The sequence below is a fragment of the Amblyomma maculatum genome, chromosome 9 (assembly GCF_055883805.1).
Source record: "Amblyomma maculatum isolate TAMU_Amacu chromosome 9, ASM5588380v1, whole genome shotgun sequence".
NCBI classification, from domain to species: Eukaryota; Metazoa; Arthropoda; class Arachnida; order Ixodida; family Ixodidae; genus Amblyomma; species Amblyomma maculatum.
Window position 1 is genome coordinate 99,629,031 of NC_139352.1, and position 22,120 is coordinate 99,651,150.

The 22,120-nt window shown below is 46.0% G+C and overlaps 1 protein-coding gene across 8 annotated transcripts in view; it reads left to right on the forward strand.

Annotated features, from left to right (window-relative positions):
* Positions 1–22,120, forward strand: part of LOC146180030 (uncharacterized) — a 68,204-nt gene that overhangs the window by 22,033 nt on the left and 24,051 nt on the right. For all 8 annotated transcript variants that reach the window (XM_084579390.1, XM_084579388.1, XM_084579395.1 and 5 more), the window contains one exon: positions 6,092–6,230. In XM_084579390.1, coding sequence (XP_084435516.1) covers positions 6,092–6,230 — 139 coding nt within the window. The remainder of the gene's footprint in view (positions 1–6,091; positions 6,231–22,120) is intronic.

The following is a 22,120-nucleotide window of genomic DNA, read 5'->3' on the forward strand; positions in this document are numbered from 1 at the left end:
CGGCCAAGCATGTGGCGCTATCTGGCGCTGTCAAGGCGATCTGGGCATGCAATGCCGTGGCTGTGGCCGCTGCTATCGGTAAACGCTCGCGGATCACTGTTTATTGGCATGCATAAACACTCCGTACAAAGGACGGTGAATATCTAATAAATTAGGAGGATTGTGTGACGAATACTGAGGTGCTGGTAGAGTGATTGCAGCGATACAAGCAAGCTTTTTTTCCACATCCACTTTGCTGCTGCGGTCCAGTGCGGCTCGCCTAGCATGAGCTAGCTCCGCTGCTGAAGGCGTCTTGCGAATCAAGGATGTACTTTTGTGCGATAGGCTTCTCAGTAAAGCGGCCCGAAAGTCCGTTTCTTACAGCGTTAGCCCATTCCGAAGCGCCATCTGCTGCCGCTTCGACGTGAAACCAGCTAGGCCCCCTGACGTCTAGGGCAGGCGGGAAGCGGCGGCACAGTTCACGTCTCCCTGAACGCCAGCAGGCGACGTCGTTGCCGAAAGCTGTGCACTTTTGCAGGGATGCTCTTGGGACCCGAGTACAGCAGGCAGTCTTAATGTACACCAGGTTCAAGTTGCGCGAGTGCGGCCTAAATGAAAGGAGTAAATAAATTGTGCTTCCCCTTTTCGGAGTCTGATCTGTGTGTCCGTGCGCACGCACAAAGTATACCCAAGCACTGTGCTTGAAAAACACAGCGACCGCGAAATCGACACTAAGTGAAGTAATTGTAACATGCAGCAATGAAGACAGTGTGAAAAGCCATTGGATCAAGTGAGCAGAACCAGAGAGCTTTCCCTGGGGTGCCCAATCGATACCTGTATCATCACTGGTCTTTGCTCTGCTGACTCCAGGTCACAGTTGTTTGATGACGTCATGTTTTACCTACACGTTTTCGTCCCCGAGATGTCACTGTTGATGAGTTATGAAAAACGGAGTCCTTGCCTGGCTAGTATTTAAAATTGAATTAAGCTATGTTCGTGGTAAAATGAGAGTTTGGGATTAGTGTCCGGTAGTTGACATATAGTGTTCTTGAATTAAGAATTGTGCCGTCTTCGGAACACTGCAATGGGAGCGAGGTTGTCGCCGAAGCGATGAGAAGCGTAGGTGGTGCTGTTAGTCGCAGGAGCACATCAGAAGCATGCGGAGCCGCAGAGAAAACGTTCGGGCCGTCTGCTTCTGCGGCTCATGCCCTGCTTTGATTCTATTGCATCACGTTGTTCCCTGCCGTATTATGATGCATTGCTTATGATTGGTCAAGCAGGAAAACACGTCTCTGCAAGACCATAGCACAGTTCCAGCCCATGTCATTGTGCTTTCAACCCCCCCCCCCCCCTACTTTACGCCCTATTTTTCGTTCTTTCTTTTTTTATTGCTCATTTCACGCTTTCTGCTGTCTTCCGCATTTGAGCCCTTCCATTCTCGATATACACTCTCTCCGCACAGTGGGGAAATCACGTTAGTCGTGCAAGCGAGGAACCCACCCTGCTTCTTTCATGCCCGGTTTCAAAGTTCAAAGTTTATTCAGAAATAAATAAATCATTTGACTATACAGAAGGTTACAGTAAGAGGTCCCAAAGTTCGAGACTGTACTGGGACCTCTAATGAGCTTTGACCCCTAATGGGACCTCTAATGAGGTTGATGAGCTTGACGGCTTGGTTGGCGAGGGAATCAAGGCTCGAGGGCGTCGAACCTACTTTGAATACCCTTCTTCCAGGTGATCATAAGTACGTCACTATGCACTGTTCTAGCAGTCTTATAGCTTACATTGCAGTATATGTGGCTCGAAACTTCAAGCACAAACCAAAATGCTTATTTTGATTGTGCTTTCGAACATATTGTGCGCGGCACAAAAAAAAAAAAATTAATCTCAAACTCTGACCACCGAGGTCTTGTTTATCTGTCTGTGGAGCTTAGCTCGGAAACACGCTGGAAGAATCTTTGAAAAACAATTTTTTTTTCAGTTCAGGGCAAATTAATGCAAATAGCATGTGTGAATTTGGGATAATTTTGCAAAGCGCAGAGGTTTCTAAGCTTGGATGTATGACATAAATGATGCTTCTCATAGTGAATTTCTACATCCTAATGCGATTCCCATTTTATGTGAAGTCACTAAACCAAGTGCAGAGCTCTAAAGCAGAGCATATATAAAAGATCTGAGGCTGAGCAGGTGCAAATAATTGTGTTTGAGGGCTCTATCTTATGAATCTGCCTGTGTCTTGTGTGTCTTCAAATTTAGCAGCTTTATTCATTCATGTTTTCATGGTATTTTCATATATTTCCGTAGTGTTTTATATATTGGTACTATATATTCTTGAACCATTTATTTATATTCTCTTAAGTCACGAATTGTTCATCCAGCTAGTTTTTGAAGTCTTCCGCTCTGCGCTGTGAGGTTTCGTGAATCTGTATGAGCTATCGCTGATCTGTTTCGTTTCATATACAACTGCCTGTTCATATGAGTCCGCCCACTTTCAACAGCCCCTGGCATAATTTCTAGCTCCAAGCGATGTTTGCATACCCTCACTATATGTGGGGCAAACAAAGCACGCTAGCTTAATAACACCTTCCATTGCGTTTTAATGCGAGCGAGCACCGATGGACGATTTTTGTCTAACCTGTGTTAACCGGCGGATCCGATAATAAAAATTTGTGACCATAAAAACACAATAGGCATTCGTCATTGAATCTCCCATTAACATTCAAGAAATAAAGTACCCAATATGTCGACAAAATTTCTTACCATTGCTCGTCAGTTAATTGGCAGTCAGTATCTGACATTGGTTGTATTTGTCTTGCCGCTCATATTTCCCTAACGACGGCCGCTTTTATAGGAAACTAGTTCGTTTGATCATGCACAGAATCGGTTTACTACATTTAGTCAAGCGTGTGGGAGCTGTAGCGACAGAATTTAATTTTTGCGCGCCTTCAGGGTCCGAACAGCTAGTGGTGATGGAGGCGGTTAACCCAGCTGTATGCTCAGCGCTTATTGCACTTCTTACAGGGCCCTTTCATATCGCGCAGAGCTGTCATTGCTGAAACGACCAGCTTGGCAGCGGCAGACGGCACACTTCTCAGTTCTAGAACGCTATAGTTGACGCGGTGATGTAAACAGCGCAGCACGTGAATAGCGACAATGGCGACTGATGACTGTGCATGATGACACCACTGAGCTGGTACTGGCAGGACGATGCAGCAAGCGGTGCCTGCTATCGTGGTGATACCGGGTATGCAAGGTTCCGATGGCATGATCATCGGACGATATGACACATGAGTTCGAGGTTGCAGAAAACTAGAATGGGCAGCGGCCAGAAAAGCAAACTGGCACTGGCGTTTGCATTTTCTATAGCTCTTGAGTCGCGAATCGAAAGAAAAAGTCCAGAAAATTGGAACGAGAAGGATTTCAAAAGTCCGAAATTTTGCTCGGTGTTATACATTGACGCTATCTAGTGCGTGGCGGTGCCATGGCAAGGTCTGGATTTTCAGGCAGGTCCGGAAAATTGAGCGTCTGGAATATCGATCAGCGACTGTACAATAGAACCCCAATTTGTAAGTTCGGATATAGCAAAATTCTGGTATAGTAAGGTAAAAGTAAAGTCTCAATTCACCTTTCATGCAAGACTGTACATTTTTCCTCCATTATAGCAGACATTTGCGATAGAAACAGTAATAGTAAAGTGCATCTGACATGATTTCCACGAAATGACATCGCCGCATGCGCACTACCCAAGATCGCTAGGAAAATTTCTCTTTTTCTTAAAAAACATAAAGCACCAAAAAGTGTTTTCTTTTATTTTCTAATGGCTTTACCACGAGGCTCACCAACAAACAGGAGAAGCCAACTTTACATAAGACTTGGAGCCGTGAGAGAAAGCATGTGGCGTAGAGTGAGCTGGCCACGCACCTTTAGAGAAGGCGCCACAGTCCGCTCAGAAAGTAAAAGACAGTAGAACTGCAGTGAAAAGTAGGGAAGGGAAGAAACGACCGAACATTCACAGCTCTGTGCAACGCAAAGCAAGAGGTGACGGTGGCAAGAAGCAGAGGCACGGTGTGCATGGTGTCATCGTACTTGACTATTCTTTACATTTCTCACCTGTTGCCTTTTAAATGACAGAAACCGCAGAAGACAACACCATGTTCATGCAGGCTTTGGTTTTTGCATGGAATCAGATGCAGTTGTAGTTGTATTCACATTGCATTCATGTTAAAGAGGTACTTGCACGTGGTGTAAAAAAAAATCTTATAATTGGAAAAACAATTGCACAAAGAAACAATAATGAAGGGATGGGGGGCATTTTAGAATGTTTCCTTTATTAATCAACAAAACGTGTTTAGTAAGTAGCCATTTAGTTACTGGACAGCATGTACAGGGCTATCTAATCCCCAACAAATGGTATGGTAGAGGTCCTGACATAATAAAGAGTTTTGCTGGTCTGAGTGACTTTACTACAGTAAAACCGCATTAATACATACCCGCATACCAAGCAGTTGCGGTTAAAATATAGTTGCAAGAATTCCCTGGCTTAGCCACATTCAACCCATGCATTGGCTGACCGTATAAGACGTAGTGGCTCATGGAAGGGCCTAATGCTTAATGCGTATCTGCCGTCCCAGCTTTGCTGGCTGTGCCACAGCATAAAACGTTTTCTGCCTCTCCGGAAAGCATTATCACGTACGGACTGCCGGCAGTGACATTGTAGTCATTTTGGCAATGTTCCGACAAATGCAGCGATGATGTCAATAGGGAGCCCAGAAAGCATTGGTTACGTTTATATAAATGCATCGCTGAGTAGTATTGTCACCAGCCCTATCTCAATAACCATCATCATTACACTGCTCGGGCACGGTCGTGCCGCTCGCTCGTGCCAACCTCTCACTGCGGGTTTGCAGGTGCTGTTATATTGTGGATGTGTTGCTGGTAGGTAGCGTATGCTTCGTGGGGGTGTCTTATGTTTCGAGCTGGTGCTGTGCGAAGCACAAAGCAGTTGTTCTGTTAGTGTGTGTGCGAACGGTCGGCACTATGCCGAAGCCTACTCGACCGAAGTATTCCGTGCTGACAGTAAAGGAAAAGTTGATCATTACTCATTTTACTGAAAATAGAACTATGAAGAGTGTACTAGCGCGTGCATGAAACTTGCTTTCTCCCAGTCGCGCCGTTTTTTTGAGACTGTTGTTTTCGCCGCACGACTACCACAGTAGCAACCAAAAATAACGGATTTCTTGTCGGTAGCACACCAATAAAATTCACATACTTACATGCATTCAAAGATAATTTACTGTGCCTGAATTTCTCTTATTTCAGAGTGTGAATAATGCCAAAATTGTACTGGTCGTTTAAGGTGTACTACTGGATAGTGCATACTTTTCACGCATCTCCGCCAACTACGTATAATGATGTTTTACTGTATAAAGGGCATCTACTGTGTAGGTATGTACACACATCTAACTTTGTTTTTTGGTGCATGATGGCCACAGTTACGTGCCGTAGAACCCTGTAGCTTTCAAACCAGGCAGAGAGGGGACCCTTTTTATCTTCGTGTAGGTTGGTATTTCTGACCCCCGGTACTGATGTTAGGTGTCAACAGGTGGAGTAGTGGTAGCATGCCATGCACTTCTGCTCCTTCCAATGCACACTGGAGATGTTGGATGCAGTTGTACTACATATGTCTATCTGTGTGAGGGTCCGTCACAGTGGCAGGGTGTCACGGTGCTGACAAGGCACGTGTTGACAAAATGGGGACATTGGGGAGTGCAATGCTCACACCTTTCCTGTATGACTCAGTGGGGTATCTAGAACGTGTGCGACTTATGTATTTGTATGGCATTTGTTGAGCTTGTAAAGTTGCATGATGAAACATATTCCAGAATGCATATTGTTGCCCAAAACGACATGCGGCATGGATGTGCCGTATTGACGGAAAATCTAAAGCATTTCCATGCATCTGTGCACATATTGTAGTATGAGATGGCATTTTTTTGCTTGTGTGTTACGTCTATTAAAAAAGTGTTGATATTTATTTCATCCTCTGCTACTTGATACCGCTACCTCTTGGCACTGTTAACGTACTGCTAATGAGCTTTTCTGCACCCTCCAGGATGTTGCATCGACCCAGTATATTGCTCGAGACGCTGCCTGGTCAGTTGAGCTGCTCAACCTGTCCAAGTCAACCCAGTGCATTCCAGTGAAGGTGTCTAGGCCTACACAGACTGTTGATGAGCTTGTATTGGAAAAAGGTACCAGACACTTCTTCCAACTTGTGTCCCAAAGGGTATACCACAGTGTGGAAAAGTGCAGTCAGCGCGCTTACAAGCTCGCATTTTTTTCGTTTTCTTTTGTGGTTCCTTCTGTGCTGAGCCCCTCATATGTCATTCCATTTCCCCGGTATAGTAATCAATTATGTTGCCTATTCATTTGTACTGTACTGAGGTTTTGAAACAAGTTTTTATGTGGTTGCTCTTGTAGCAGTCTAGTGATATGGTGTAGCTATAGCGAATTACAATTTAAGATAGCAAAAGTTATAGTGCACAAAGCATTCTGTTTTTTTTTAATTGGGTCACAGGAAGGGAAAGGCACAGTGTCTGTCACACTTGCACTGTGGACACCTGTGCCGCACTGTAAGGGAAGGGAGGAAGGTGGGAGTGAAAGTAGAAGGAGAAAGGGGAGTCGTAGTGGAAGGCTACAGAGTAATTTTGACCACCTGGGGACCTTTAACGTGCGCTGATATCGCATAGCACATGGACGCCACTTCGTTTCGCCTTCATCGAAACGCAGCCAGCGCGGTCGGGATCGAAACTGGGAACTCCGGCACTGTAGTCGGGCGACGTACCGCTGCATCACTGTGGCGGGGCACATTCTGAATTGCAGTTGCAAGATATCGTGACAAAGCTGCAGTTATATTGCCAACTTCTTTTGGGGATGCGACTCTAAGAAACTATGTGCGCAGTGTTTGTACATTGTGAAAACAGGCAAGCCTGTGCTCCTCAACAACGTGACAAGCGCAAGCATACGCTCTGCTGCTGGGCATGAGGATTGACAAAAGGAGAGCGCATTGCACGTGTTTAGCTCTAATCTCTCTCCGTGTGAACACAGAATTGATCACCCGGGCATGTCTAATTAACCTCATGCCTGCAAGTTATGTCGGCTTATGCACTGTGAAGTGGCATTACCTCTGAATTGGGGCACACATGCCTGCCAAGGATGTGACCTGCTCTGCAGAGTGTTACGTTAGCAACTGCTGAATCCAACCAGTCATCACTGGGTGCAGTTTGCGATAGATCAGATGCATACGTTTGCACCTAACGTCCCTCTGCTGCAGTTGGAAGGCTACTTGCCGGAAGGCCTGCCTTGGAAGGCTTTTAATTCAACCTCTCAGGACCACGCACTTGGTACAAGGACAGCACAGAGGCCGCAGCTCGACAATCTCGTCTCATTTCCAGGAAGGCAGGCCGGCAAACAATACATTTCATATTTTTGAGCTTGTCCATGCTTCTTCATGATTTCTTGCTTATTTTAGTACATTAAAATTGGGCAACTAACCCGCCACCTCACTCTTCTACACTTAAAGGCCGCTATACGCTCGTTTTTGGGGCACTGCACCCATCCGCCTGTCTACCCAGTCCTAACAATAGGGCGGACGGAGGCATGCATCCTCCTCCCAGCTGTCGCATCAAGTTGGTCAACTTCAACTTTGGGGCACATCGGTCGCATGTTCCCTCGTTCCTACTTTTGCGAAGATAGCCATTCACGAAGCGCTGTCCGAACATTGTGTGAAACAAGGCCTAGGTGAATGGTGCCTGTCCATGAAACATATACAGTGCAGTACACTTATAACGATACTAGATACATATAATGATATATCACTTATAACGATCAGATTCTTGGGATTGATCAGCTTTCTCATCACCCCTATGTAAGAATAAACCAGATATAACGATCAGTTATTGTCAGTATATCGCATACGATGGTAACTTTATTGCCACTTGGTAGATAGTTTCTACGAAACCTTGAATGCCTGATAAAAAAAAAAAAAAATTAAATGCTAAGAAGAGAATGGTGTGAAAACTCGACATATGGGGTGAAAACAGAGGGGCGTGGAGAAATCTGCGAGGGCCATTGCCTGCAGAGCACTACCATTATTGCAAACGCTGCCTATCGCTGCATAACATGTGCGGTCATATCGCCATCGCCGATTGTGCGTTTTTGGAATATGGCGCCTGACCAAGATGACTGTGCGATAGCTCCCGAGATGAAACAGCAGGGTCTGAAATTTGGAAGCTTCCTGAAACAAAATTAGTTATGGTATAACTCTGGCAACCCTACAGTAAAAGCTCGTTAATTCAAACTTCACTGGACCGGGAAAAAAGTTTGAATTATGCGATGTTTGAATTATTGAATGGCCTCGAAAAAACTGACAAGAACCATTTGTATTATGGCAAATGTACTCTACTTAGTCGCGTAACGAACTACGTCGCATAAAGAACCCACCCAGTCCCAATTTGTACCGACGAATCTGGAAAAAAAAAAGAAAAGAAAAGAAAAAAAGATGCCAGTAGTTAGCACGTCCTTCCGTTTTGCGCTGTCACAACACATTTCTTGGCAGTGCGCCCAGGTGGTGGGCAGCGATAACGGTGCGTTTGCCTTTTGGCCTTAGCTCCAGCAGGGGGGGAAGCATACTTGGCAAAGTGCCAGTGCTTGTCCGGCTGTGCAAGCCCTCTTTTCAGTATGCTCATTTTATCATTCTATGAGTGACTGGGGCGGGCGCTGACTATTGCCACTTTAATCGTTGGAACACGCGATAGCAGCAAGCGGCTAAAAGCTGCTGTCATGATCACGGCTGACTCGCATGCTTCCCTATGCTTCCATTGACGACTGATGGGTGGAAGGATGGATGGCAGTTCCAAAAAAAAAAAGTGTTAAACCTATAATGCCCGTTCGAGATCATAGCCTTTCATGGGCGTTGGCTGGGACCGCGCCGACACTACTCCATATTTCTAAATTAACAGGGTTGGAATTTAAGAGTATCTAGTTGTGAGCTACAGAGGTTGCGCAGAAGAGAGAGCAGGGAGCTGCCGCCGTGGCCATGCATTGACCTTGCCGCGGCCGCCTTCCTTCCCTCCAACGCCGCCGGCCGCCGCACCGGCCATGGTGCCATTTAAGTTTCACCCACTCTTCCATAGTTTTACCTGGTTCCATCTGTCCCCGTTTTGGACGTGCACAGCCTCTAATTATTCTTTAGAACTGAGAGTTGAGCTAGTTGGTGCATCATTTTTTAAAAACACGCAGCGCAACAAACATAGGACAAGCGAGTAGATGGAAATAGCGCTGACTATCAGCTGTATAATTTATTGAAATAACACGAATATATACAAAAATACTTGGACAACCAAGTGCGCATGTTTGCAGATAAAGCAACGTCTCACTTTAACCAGTTTCGTCAAGATATGAGATTTCTCTGGGATGAATGATAACAGATGGGGTGCTTACGCATGTGTCAGAATTCTTGTGAATGAGATGGGCCTCTTTTATTTCTTGTTAATTTCTCTAAGTTTGTACAACACTGTAGTTTCTTTGAACAGGGGAGTGCAAGGAGGGTGCAAAGGGGGTATTTGGCTACATTCCTTGTGGTGTAGTGCCAGGTTCGATGCCAGGGCTTTTTCTAGGGAGGTTTCTAAAGAGGTTTTTAGCCTTATGTTAAGACACCTTGCTGATTGACCAATGTAATCTTTGCCACAAGTAAAAGGCACTCTGTACACCACTCCTTCTGTGCACAGAAGAAAAGCTACATTATATTTTACCTGGCATCCCTCACGGCCTGCAGGTCGTTTTTTGTCATTTATTTTTCGGTCTACCTTACCGCAAATGCTGCCAAGTTTTATGGGTGCAGAAAAGAATTACCTGTACTCCATACCTATGTCCAACTTGCCGTAGGCGATGCGAAATTCCATGCACAAACGGTATGACGGCGATATTTTTCTTTTTACGGGGTGTCTCAGAATCATGTCGTATTCTAGAGGCATTTACTTTTTTCAGTACCTTGTTGCAAGCAGTAAGATTACGTCATCGGAGAAGCCTACTGACCTCAGTCTATCTATCTGGTCTTTGAAGCTGTACATGATGGCATGGTCGCAGGATTTGACAATTGATGACCCTGTGGATGACACAGCTATGCCACACTTAACTAATTTCGAATGGCCAGATTTAAAATTGAGCAAAGGCTTCTTCTATTTTGGTGCAAATGCCCAGCAGACATTATTTTGCCCTAAATTCAATATTAAATCAAGAAAGGGAAGAATATCACAAGACGGGGTTTCGAATGCAAAGTTCAGGCCATTTTCTCAGTCTTGAAAAACTTTTAGAATGTCTTCGATGCACTTTGAAAGGTCATGCGCTTCTACAAACAGAAAGTAATTGTCCACGTATCTGAACACTTTTTTTACAAAGGGAGCAACATTATTATTGATGACTTTGTCAACGTAACTTAGATAAATTTCACCTAAAATTGGGGGGGGGGGGGGGGAGGGGATGCCACACTAGACCCAATGCACACGCCTGCTTTTTGTAAATACAATTGACCCTCAAACTGAAGAAACGTGGATTGCAGGATCTTTTCTGGAACAACAGTTCCAGAAAAGATGCCACAGAAATGACAATATTGCGAATGAAGTTTTGCTCGTCATTGTCATCCGTTATACATTTTTGAACACAAACCAAGAGATGCTCATGCGGAAGCGAATGGTAGAGGTCTTGAACGTCTATGCTGAAGGCTTTACAGGAGCCTGGGTTGTGACACGACAGATAATCGACAAGAACGGTGGAATCCGACAAACGAAAATTATCCTCTATTGTCAGCATGCCTCTATCTTCAGTTTGAGGGTCAATTGTATTTACAAAAAGCAGGCGTGTGCATTGGGTCGAGTGTGGCACCAATTTTAAGTGAAATTTATCTAAGTTACGTTGACAATGTCAAAAATAATATTGTTGCTCCTTTTGTAAAAAAAGTGTTCAGATACGTGGACGATTACCTTCTGTTTGTAGAAGTGCATGACCTTTCAAAGTGCGTCGAAGGCATCCTAAACATTTTTCAAGACTGCGGAAATGGCCTGAACTTCGCATTCGAAACCCCGTCTTGTGAAATTCTTGCCTTTCTTGATTTAATATTGAATTAAGGCAGAATCACGTCTGCTGGGGTTTTGCACCAAAATTGAAGGGGCGTTAGCTCAATTTTAAATCTGGCCATTCAAAATAAGTTAAGTGTGGCATAGCTGTGTCATGCATAGGGTCATCAATTGTGAAATCTTGCGACCATGCCATCATGTACAGCTTCAAAGATGAGATAGATAGAGTGAGGTCAGTAGGCTTCTCCGATGACGTAATCTTGCTTGCTTGCAACAAGGTCCTGAAAGAAGTAAAGGCCTCTAGAATACGACAGGATCCTGAGACACCCCGTAAAAAGAAAAATATTGCTGTCATACCTTATGTGCATGGAATTTTGCATCGCCTACGGCAAGTTGGACATAGGTATGGAGTACAGGTCATTCTTTTCTGCACCCATAAAACTTGGCAGCATTTGCGCTAAGGTAGACCTAAAAATAAAAGACAAAAAACGACCTCCAGGCCGTGAAGGATGCCAGGTAAAACATAATGTAGCTTTTCTTCTGTGCACAGAAGGAGTGGTGTACAGAGTGCCTTTTACTTGCGGCAAAGGTTACATTGGTCAATCAGGAAGGTGTCTTAGCACAAGGCTAAAAACCTCCTTAGAAACAGCCCTAGAAAAAGCCCCGGCATCGAACCTGGCACTACACCACAAGGAATGTAGACAAAAGCCCCCTTTGCACCCTCCTTGCACTCCCCTGTTCAAAGAAACTACAGTGTTGTATAAACACACAGAGAAATTAACAAGAATTAAGAGGCCCATCTAATTCACAAGAATTCTGACACATGCGTAAGCACCCCATCTGTTATCATTCATCCCCGAGAAATCTCATATCTATCTGCAAACATGCGCACTTGTTTGTCTGAGCATTTTTGTATACAGTGAAAGCTCGTTAATTCGAACCTCGATAATTCGAATTTTCGGATAATTCTAACTACACTACTTGGTCCGGCCAAGCTCCATAGAGATCTGTGTATAAAAAAAGCCCGTTAATTCGAACGCGGGTCGGTTCCGCTACGGATAATTCGAACTACGCGCCGCCGCGTCTGGGCGGCATGGCGCACATCACGCGAAAAAAAAAAAGGGTAAAGGAACATCTCTGCGATCCGCAGGCATCGGGGACAGAATAAGGAACCAAGTAAAACCATGGAAGAGTGGGTAAAACTTAAATGGCGCCATGACCGGCGTGGCGGCCGGCGGCGTTGAGGGAGGGGGCGCGGCCGCGGCAAGGTCAGTGCATGGCCGCGCGGCGGCGGCTGCCTGCTCTCGCTTCTGCGCAACCTCCGTAGCTCGCAACTAAATACTTGTTAATTCCAACCCTGTTAATTTGGAAGTAGGGATAAGTACTGTCGGCGCGGTCCCAGCCAATGCCCATAAAAGGCTATGATCTCGGACGGGCACTATGGGTTAAACTTTTTTTTTTTTTTGCGATAGCCATTTATTTTTCCACCCATCAGTCGTCAACGGAAGCACGCGAGTCAGCCGCGATCATGACGCCAGCTTTTAGCACCGTTCGCTCCGATGATTAGAGTGGCAGTAGACGGCGCCGCCCGCCCAAGTCGCTCATAGCATGATAAAGCGAACGTACTGAAAAGGAGGCTTGCACAACCGGATAAGCGCTGGCACTTTGCCAAGTTCGCTTTCCTCCCCCCTGTCGGAGCTAAAGTAAAAAAATAAACACGCCGTTATCGCCGCGCAGCATCTTGACGCACTGCCAAGAAATGTGTTGTGGACCGTGAAGGCGCGAAACAGAGGGACGCGCTAACGACTGGCGCCTTTATTATTATTATTTTTTTTTTTCAGATTCGTAGGCACAAATCGGGGCTGGGTGGGTTCATTATGCGAGCCAGCTTGTCACGCGACTAAATACGGTACATTTACCGTAGTACAAACGGTTTTGGTCAGTTTTTTCGAGGCCATTCGATAATTCGAACATCGGATAATTTGAACTTTTTTCCTGGTCCCGTGAAGTTCGAATTAACGAGCTTTTACTGTATATTCGTGTTCTTTCGATAAATTATACAGTTGATAGTCAGCGCTGTGTCTGTCTACTCGCTTGTCCTATGTTTGTTGCGCTGTCTATTTTTAAAAAGTAGTTATGACTTGCTATCGCGGAGGTGTTAAATTTTTTTTTTTTTTCCTTGTGATATGCGCCAAGCCACCTAGACGCAGCGGTGTGTAGTTCGAATTGTCCGTACCGGAACCGACTCGCATTCGAATTAACGGGCTTTTTTATACACAGATCTCTACGAAGCTTGGCCGGACCAAGTAGTGCAGTTCGAATTATCCGAAAATTCGAATTTTCGGAGTTCGAATTAACGAGCTTTCACTGTAGTTGAATTGCGATAGCAACGATGGAAGCATCTTTTTGCCTGCTACATTATTCCCCTATCACGCTCTGTCAGTGTGAAGTGTTACATTATTGGGGACACCTAAGCTCATCCTTCAAGAGTATGACGCGAGAGCATAAGCTACCAGCCCATATATAGATGAGAAGGGTTCAATGCTGCGGAACCGAATTTGGAGCGAAAGCATTAGCTGCCGGTGACCGAGTGTTCTTTTTCTTTCGGCCGTTCAAGGTCAAACGTGGCCCATCCCGGTATGACGCGACGGGCCGAAACCTGGTGCAGTTTGCTATCACAATAAAAGGACTGGCATTTACACTCCACAATTTTAATGATCATCAAGGCTATGGATGCCCTGCAAGTAATCCAGCGAGCACAAATTCTTGACTTTTAAGTTCGCTTAAGTTGTTTTGTGGCCATCCGTTTATCTTGTAATAAAGTATTAGTCCTCTATACGATGAGTGGCATTGATCAACTCAATTTATTCTTTACTGGTAAGTAAGCAAGCCTCTGAAGGCTCCAGTGCAGGAAGCAGCAGCGATGAACTATTCTGCTGCATTACATCGTCTTACCCCCTTACGTGACCTTCTAAGTCGTCGCTGATACTGTCCTGTTCCCAAAAGCTGCCTCTTGGCCCCCTTCCGCCAAGCATATGAACGACCCTCAAACCCTAGGAAATGTGATGCCTGAAGGATGTTACAATCAACCGCTCTGCTTCCATTGTGATGAGGCTGGACACATCCTCTGCTGCTGTCCGTACAGGTGTATTGGCCTTCGAGGTTTCGCCATCGATGCCTCAGGACCCTGTCCTTGCGAGCGATCAAAGGAAATCGACGGCTTTCTGAGGGGAGCGCACACATTATCAAATCGTCTGTCATGCTTGCCATTGCCATTTAGGTCCTGCTTAGCGTCGCCGAGCCAGATCTACGTGTGAGGAAGGTCTTCCAGCCCATGCAGGGGAAACTAAAGAGAGCAACCTTTCGAGGTGAGGTTGCTTCCTGACGACAACACGAAGATCCTTCGCCATTGACGACAAGTGATGACCTCACAGCCATTAAATCGCCACTCCACACGACGAAAATGTCGACGAGATTACGACTGGCCTCCAAGCTGATGCCGCCGCCTAGCGAAGTTACAAAGGTATGCCTCGGCCGCAACCTCAGCAAATGATGAAGCTGAGATCAAACACCAAAGCCAACATATATATGAGGGCACGAACAAGTGACCTCGAAGTTGCGGTCGACGGTCGCACGGTTACTGCCTTAGTGGGCACTGGAGCTGACTAACCTGTCATCAGTGGAGTGTTTGCCACCCAGCTCAAGAAAGTGACAACCAATTGGGATGGCCAGCTGAGATTCTGGTAACCAACTTCACTGAAGAATACTGGCATCTTGGCAAGGGAACAATGTTGCCTCCCTCGACGAGTTAGCAGACATCAGCGTTGTCTTTGCCCTTCCTGACGAGCCTGAAAATAAAACTGACCAAAGCCACCATCCCAGGTTCAATATTAATCCAGCACTACCCCCAAGCATGCAAGAACAGGTACGGGCCATTCTTAAAATTTGCAGCAAATGCTTTTCGTTAATTTACAAGTGCAACAAACTACTTTGGCAGAGCACCGCATCGTCACGGATGACCACGCTAGACCTTTGTGTCAAAGCACCTCCCGTGTATCCTCGCGAGAACGCCTGGCCATCCGCGATCAAATAGAACAAAGGCTTCGGGACAACGTTATGTAGCCATCAAGGAGCTCCTGGGCGGTGCCAGTCATTTTGGTAAAGAACAAAGGCTTTGCTTCTGCATCGATTACCAGTGTTTGAATAGAATAACAAAAAAACAGGTCTACCCCCTTCCCTGCATTGATGACGCACTGGGCCGATTATCCAACGCTAAATACTTCACATTGATGGACCTGAGGAGTGGCTATTGAAAAATTGAGGTCGATGAAAGAGGTCGTGCGAAGACTGCATTCATCACACCAGATGGCCTATTTGAGCTCAAGGTGATGCCATTATACCTCCGCTCTGCACCAGCGACGCTTCAACGGTAATGGGCACTGTGCTGGCGGGCTTTAAGTGGCAGGTTTGTCTGCTATACTTGGATGATGTCATCTTCTCCACAAGCTTTGAAAACCACCTGAAAAGGCTTCGGACAGTATTTGAAGCAATTAAGACATCAGGGCTAATGTTGAAACCAGAGAAATACCACTTTGCTTACGAGGAACTGCGATTCCTGGGTTATATCGTTAGCAAGAAAAAACAGCTATAATTGCACAGCTTCCAAAGCCAGCTGTCAAGAAAGCTCTACAGAGGTTCCTTGGGCTGTGAGTTTATTACCGGCAATTTGTCAGGAATTTTTCGTGCATCGCCAAAACGTTAACACAGCTTACAAAGGCTGACATGTGTACCTTTTAATGGTAAGCACGGCAAGGAGAAGCCTTCAATGAACTTAAGCGCCGCCTACAGTTCTCTCCTGTAGTTGGGCACTTTTACGAAAATGCAGACAAAAATTCATAGCGGCGCAAGCAGTATTGGCCTAGGTGCCATGCTTGTTGAGAAAATTGCTGGACAAGAAAAATTTATTGCGTACGTTAATCGTTCCCTGCTCAAAGCTGAAGCAAACTTTTCGACGACAGAGAAAGAAAATTTCGCTCTTATTTGTATGGATGACCATTCAGGGTTGTGAGCGCCCATCATGCTGTGTGTTGGCTCGCAAACTTAAAAGATCCCTCCGGCCGCCTTGTGCTATGAAGCCTGCATCTTCAAGAATTCGACATCACAGCCTACAGAAACAGTGCTTGTGAGCAAGCCGACGGCACTCACACTTGTTTCACAGCATTAACAAGTGAATTTCGCATAATACGAACGCATTCTCCATGGTAATGTGTCGTTTCGAAGCCAAGGCTGTAGTAATGCAGTTATGGTTATACTGCAGCCATTTACAGTGCAACGATAGCAAGCAAAAGCTACATGTGTGCTGGCCGCTCGTGCTTTCGCGTCGCATGTAGGAGATGACCCACCTGGCAAGAAGCAAGAGTAGACTGCAGCGCCGCTAGTTTTTGCGACAGCCACCTGGGACACACTCCTCTGCTATGCAGTATAGGGAGCTGTGAAAGTGAGTTCATTCTAGTAACGTTGGCCATCACATTGCGGTTCAATACATCAGCAGATACGTCATCAATACAAAATTGATACCTTAGCCTACATGCTCACATCATAGAGGTCTACCTTATACCCAAATCCAATGTCAAGTGTGGACGCATATTCAAGTAATCTATTGTGGAATTAAAATTTGGCATTTAAATTACAGAGAACGGTCTGGCACCTTTGAAGTGTGACAGCGTTTTCTACCTGGATATCTGATCGTATATATATGCAAAAAACCTCTGGACAGCTTGTATGCATGAAGCACTAAATTCTGGAATGAGTTGGCGCAATCAACAAATCAAAAGCAAAACTTGCAGATATTTACACGAAAAGGTTATGCAAGAGTCCTCTACAGAAAAATGTAACACATTGGGGCGATATATTTCATCTGCCTTGACACTGAATATGAATTTGAAATCTTTCAAAGCAGGCTAAATATGATACCATTTTACAATTCATGTGTGCCACTGAATTAAAGTGTGCCTACCGCCTGAGAACCATGGCATAGCAGATTAACACAAGGCCACAAGAAAAGAAAAAATTCTCAGTGGACATACAGTAAAACCCCGTTAATACCTGGTTGGCGGAGACGCGGGAATAGTAAGCATTATCCAGTAGTACACTTTAACCGGCCAGTACAAATTCGCCATTATTCACTGTGAAACAATGAAAAATCAGGCACAGTAAATTTTCCACGAAGACATGTACGTATGTGCATTTTATTGAACTGCTACCTACCAGAATTCCATCGTTTTTAGTTTTTTAGTTGCCGCCGTAGAAGTTGTGTGGCGGCGAGACGGGCTAAGCAAGATTGATGCACGTGCTAGTTCACTTTGTAATTCTAGTTTCATTACAATGAGTAATGATCTACTTTTCCTTAACTGTCAGTATGCGATACTTCAGTCGAGTAGGCTGTTGAAGCGGTCATCGATAACCGCTTCAATGACCGCTTCAACAAAGCAAAGCCGTAGGGCGGTACATATGGGCTCCGCCACCTCAAGTTTGGAGGCTAGCTTGAGGTCTAACGGAGTCCTCGCTCGTAGTACAACCATGCAGTCGTTTTCGGGCGGCCTTGGTAAATTCCTGCATTTTGTATACGGTGGTGAATGCGATTTGACAGCTACTCTGCATCCCTTTCGTTGGTTGGCATGTCATCCTTTTGTACAGTAAAACCTCATTAAAACGTACCCGCTTTAACAGTAGTTTCGTTTTAAAAGTAGTAAAGTCATGTCCCCACTCGGCGCCTATTCAGTATAATGCATTTCGCGTTCGCATGAACCGTACCAGCCTATCGCGGACGTATTGGTTAGCACGTACCATTTTCACTTTTCGACGTACAATTCACGGCGGTAGTACCGCCTCACAAAAGACTGTTTGACTAGCGTTGTGGCAAACCTTCTTTAAAGCGACCATGAATGCGACCGAAGTGATAGCAAGCTACATAGCCAATGGTAAATTGGAGCCAAGTTTACCAAATGCAGTTGCGATGATAATACAACTAGCGCCATCTTGCGTCGAGCGCGCCAATCCAAGCCGTAAACTAACTGTGGCCTCCGAGCGCCGTGCCGTCAGAGCCGATCACAGTCCACATACTCCGTCCTCCTTCTAGCGGGAGGGTATTTTTGCAGGTCGCGATCGTGCAATCACGTGACACAAAAGTGACGTGGCGCTACCACGTCACTTCTGCGTGTCCTGTCGACTTTTTTTTTTATTATTATTATTATTATTGTTATTCTACTGGGGCAGTGAGAAAAGCAAGAAAAGCACTTGGCCGTCGGAGTGCGGCTTCGAGCTGGTGGAGGGAGAGCATCTAGCCGTCCGCACGCTTTCTTCTATATGTTTTTTTTTTCTATTAGTGGGGAGAGTTTGAAAGGAGGGGCGTGTAAAGCCCCTCAATAAAGGGGCTTTAGGGGCGGACAGGTTAGCCACCGTAGACAGCGTGGTTTCAAACGAGTGACGGCTTGGAGCGGCCCTCGGTAGAACAGTATGCACGCTTGCTTCCTTCTTTTTCGCTAGCTGTGAGGTATGGGCTGGGTTGGCTTGAGAGGCAGCGGAGGGAGTGCTGAAGATTTGTTGTGTCGTTTACTTGACTCAATCAGCTGCTTTTGCTCCTTATATATATGATATAAGGTGCAAAATTATGATATATATATATATATATATATATATATATATATATATATATATATATATATATATATATATATATATATATATAAGAAAGCAAACACGCGATCTGTGCAGCACGCTGCAAAGACGTGGACTCACGACTCCGAGTGCTCTGAGTCTCTGCGTCGTCTCGAACACCAGCCACCCCACCAACCCACCGGAAGAAAAAGAATGAAAGCAAAAGATTGCGAACGCACAGAACCGGCGCTCACTGCCATCACTGGTTTGAAACCGCACTGTCTACGTTGGCTAGCCTGCCCGCTTCTCCTTTCATCCTTTCAGAAAGCGTGCGTGCGTGCTGCTGTGTGCTTTCTTTGTTCACAAGACGTAGGCTAGGAGCTCCCCCTCCTTCAGCTCGAAGCCCCGCTCTGAGGGCCAAGCACCTCCTTTCATCTTTTCCTCGCATTGGACTTAACACAACGCCACCTAGCTTGCAACCACCCTCTCGCTCCATCCAGTAAAACGAAAAAGAAAAAAAAGATGAACACTTATAGGGCGCTCAAGAGTGACGTGTAGACCCTACGTCACATTTGTGTCGCGTGATTGCGCAGTCAGGACCTGCAAGAACAGCCTCCCATTTTGGACCAGTCCGAGCAACCACCCCTTCTTGCTCTGTGTCCCTTGCACGCCTAAGCCTTGGTTCACTTTCTTTCGCACGTGTGACGAGGTGACTTTGAGCGGTGTGCATCGCGAGTTCTCCATCCGTCTGCATCATGCTGAAGCTTGGACAGAAACAACGGGTGCTTATTATAGATGACAAGGTAGAGATTGTCCGTGTCATCAAGAGAGGGGCAAAAAAATCTGTGCTGGCATGCGAGAGAGACTTGCCGCTAACTACTGTGTGTGGCATTTGTAATGCCAGAGAAAAGCTACTCGTCAGTGCTGCCACGACTGCGAAGAGATGTCGAGTACGAGGATCAACATTTCCAGATGTGGAGGAGGCGCTGGTGCGATGGCTGGAAATTGCTCGGTCGAAAAACCTACCAGTTAGCCCTGGTTTTCGCCTCGCAGCTCAACCATGACAACTTCATCATGTGTACCAATGGCTGGCTAGCCAGATTCAAAGCAAGGCACGGAATAAGCATGAAGACCATAGCTGGAGAAGGCGCCGCGGCTGACACTGAAGGCGCAAAAGATTGGAGGAATGGCCAGCTTGGGCAAATTTTGGAAGACTATGCGCCTAACTGGGCTGGAGCACATTTGGCAAGCACTTGCAGATTATGACGAGCAGCTTACTGGTATCGCTCAAGAGGAAAGTATACAACAGTTGCATCTTACCTGTACTCACCTATGGGGCTGAAACGTGGAGGCTAACCAAGAGAGTTCTACTTAAGTTGAGGACAACCCAGATAGCTATGGAACGAAAAATGGTAGGGGTAACATTAAGAGATTGGAAGCGGGCAGAGTGGGTCAGAGAAATAACTCAAGTTATTGACTTTCTAGTGGAAATCAAGAAGAAATGGGCATGGCCAGGACATGTAGTGTGAAGAGAGGGTAACCGATGGTCACTTAGGGTAACAAGCTGGATTTCAAGGGAAGGAAAACGTAGCAGGGGCCGGCAGAAAATTAGGTGGGCGGATGACGTCAAGTTTGTAGGGGTCAAGGGGATGCAGCTAGCACAGAACCGGGTTAATTGGAGAAATATGGGAGAGGCCTTCGCTCTCAGTGGGTATAGTCAGGCCGATGATGATGATGATGCGCCCGACGACATATTTAGCCTTGATGAGTTTGCCCTTTTCTTCAAGCTGCTGCCGAATAGAACATTTGCGTTCAAGGGAGAACCGTGCACCGGCGCAAAGCATGTCAACCGCATTTCAGTTGCATTCGCATGCAATATGTCTGGAAGCGAGAAGTATGCCACTTCTCGTCATTGGCAAGTCAGCCAAGCCAAGATGCTTTAAAGGCGCCCCACTGCCATCAGGAGTCCTTTATAGGAATAACACCAAGGCGTGGATGACTGGGAAGCTTTTTGAAGAGTATGTGCGCTTCATTGACTGCCGTTTTGAGGCGAAAGGAAGAAATGCTGTTGTTATCCTTGATAACGCATCGGCGCACGTTGCGGTGGATGGCCTCAAGGCACTGAAGCTGGTGTTTATGCCACCAAACACTACAGCGATTGCCCAGCCCTTGGACCAGGGCATCATTAGAGTTGTCAAGCAGGTCTACAGGAAGAACCTACTGCGCAGGATGCTGCTTGCACTGGAATGTGGCAAGGTGTACGCCATTGACCTGCTGGGTGCGATTCACCTGCTGGAAAACTCATGGTGGCAGGTCAAGTCTGCTACTGTGCAGAATTGTTTTAAGCACGCAAATTTTCGTGAAGTGTGCGCGGTTGACGCAGACGATGCAAGCGATATCGCCGGCGTCCCGGACCAAACATATGAGAACCTGCTGACCGAAGTACTTGAGAGGGAAAGTTCTCCAGAAGGCATTACCTTCTCTGAATTCAGGGACGTCGACAACGAAGTGGAAACTTCGCCAGACATGTAGGATGAAGCCATGGTTGCCTCAGTGGTGGCGGAAGTGGCTCCAACTGACAGTGACGACGATGACACAAAGTGTGGAAGACCCGGGCCCAACAGTGGTAGAAGCTGCGCACGCTGTGAGCGTCATGCGGCTGTTCACCGAAAAAAAGGAACTGGCCGAAAAGCTGGCTTGTGGCCTGAATGAGTTTGAAGCTGCTGTTATCTCTGCTAGAGCACCGCGGCGTCAGACTAAGATTACCGACTTTTGCAGTGCAAAATAAAGGCTGCATTTTTTTTTGTTTTTCAACCTACTGCCCATTTTAACTTGTTTTTTGCAGGTCAGTGGGTAATTTTATGCTACTCCTGTTAAGCCATAGTACCGTTTAGTATGTACTTTTTCCGAGTTCCGGCCAACTACGGCTTAACGAGGTTTTACTGTATCGGCATCTCAGCTGCATGCTCACACTTTTTATTGTATTTCTTCTCCGTAGCGAACTTAGCTTGGATTCATCTGTCACCTTGTAGCTCTACCTCCAGAAAAAGCTTGCATTCAAAGCATTTAACATTCTGCTGGCTTGGGGTCAATGCCGGCTCCGCCACGCATCCTGGCCGGCTTGCCCGTAAGTTAGGTTTAGCCGTCTCCTCTTAGTTGGGGATCATAAAAGATTCGAAAAGGGCAGACGGTCACTTGCCTGGTAAACAAAGATTACCACATATTTCGTATAACTTCACGTTTCCCTTGATACCGGGTATGCCTGGTGTGATGGGAAAGTACGCCTTGAAAAACGATAATTAGTGAAACTCATGGGCACAGCTCACCTCCAGCGCGGCATTTCCATATTCTCT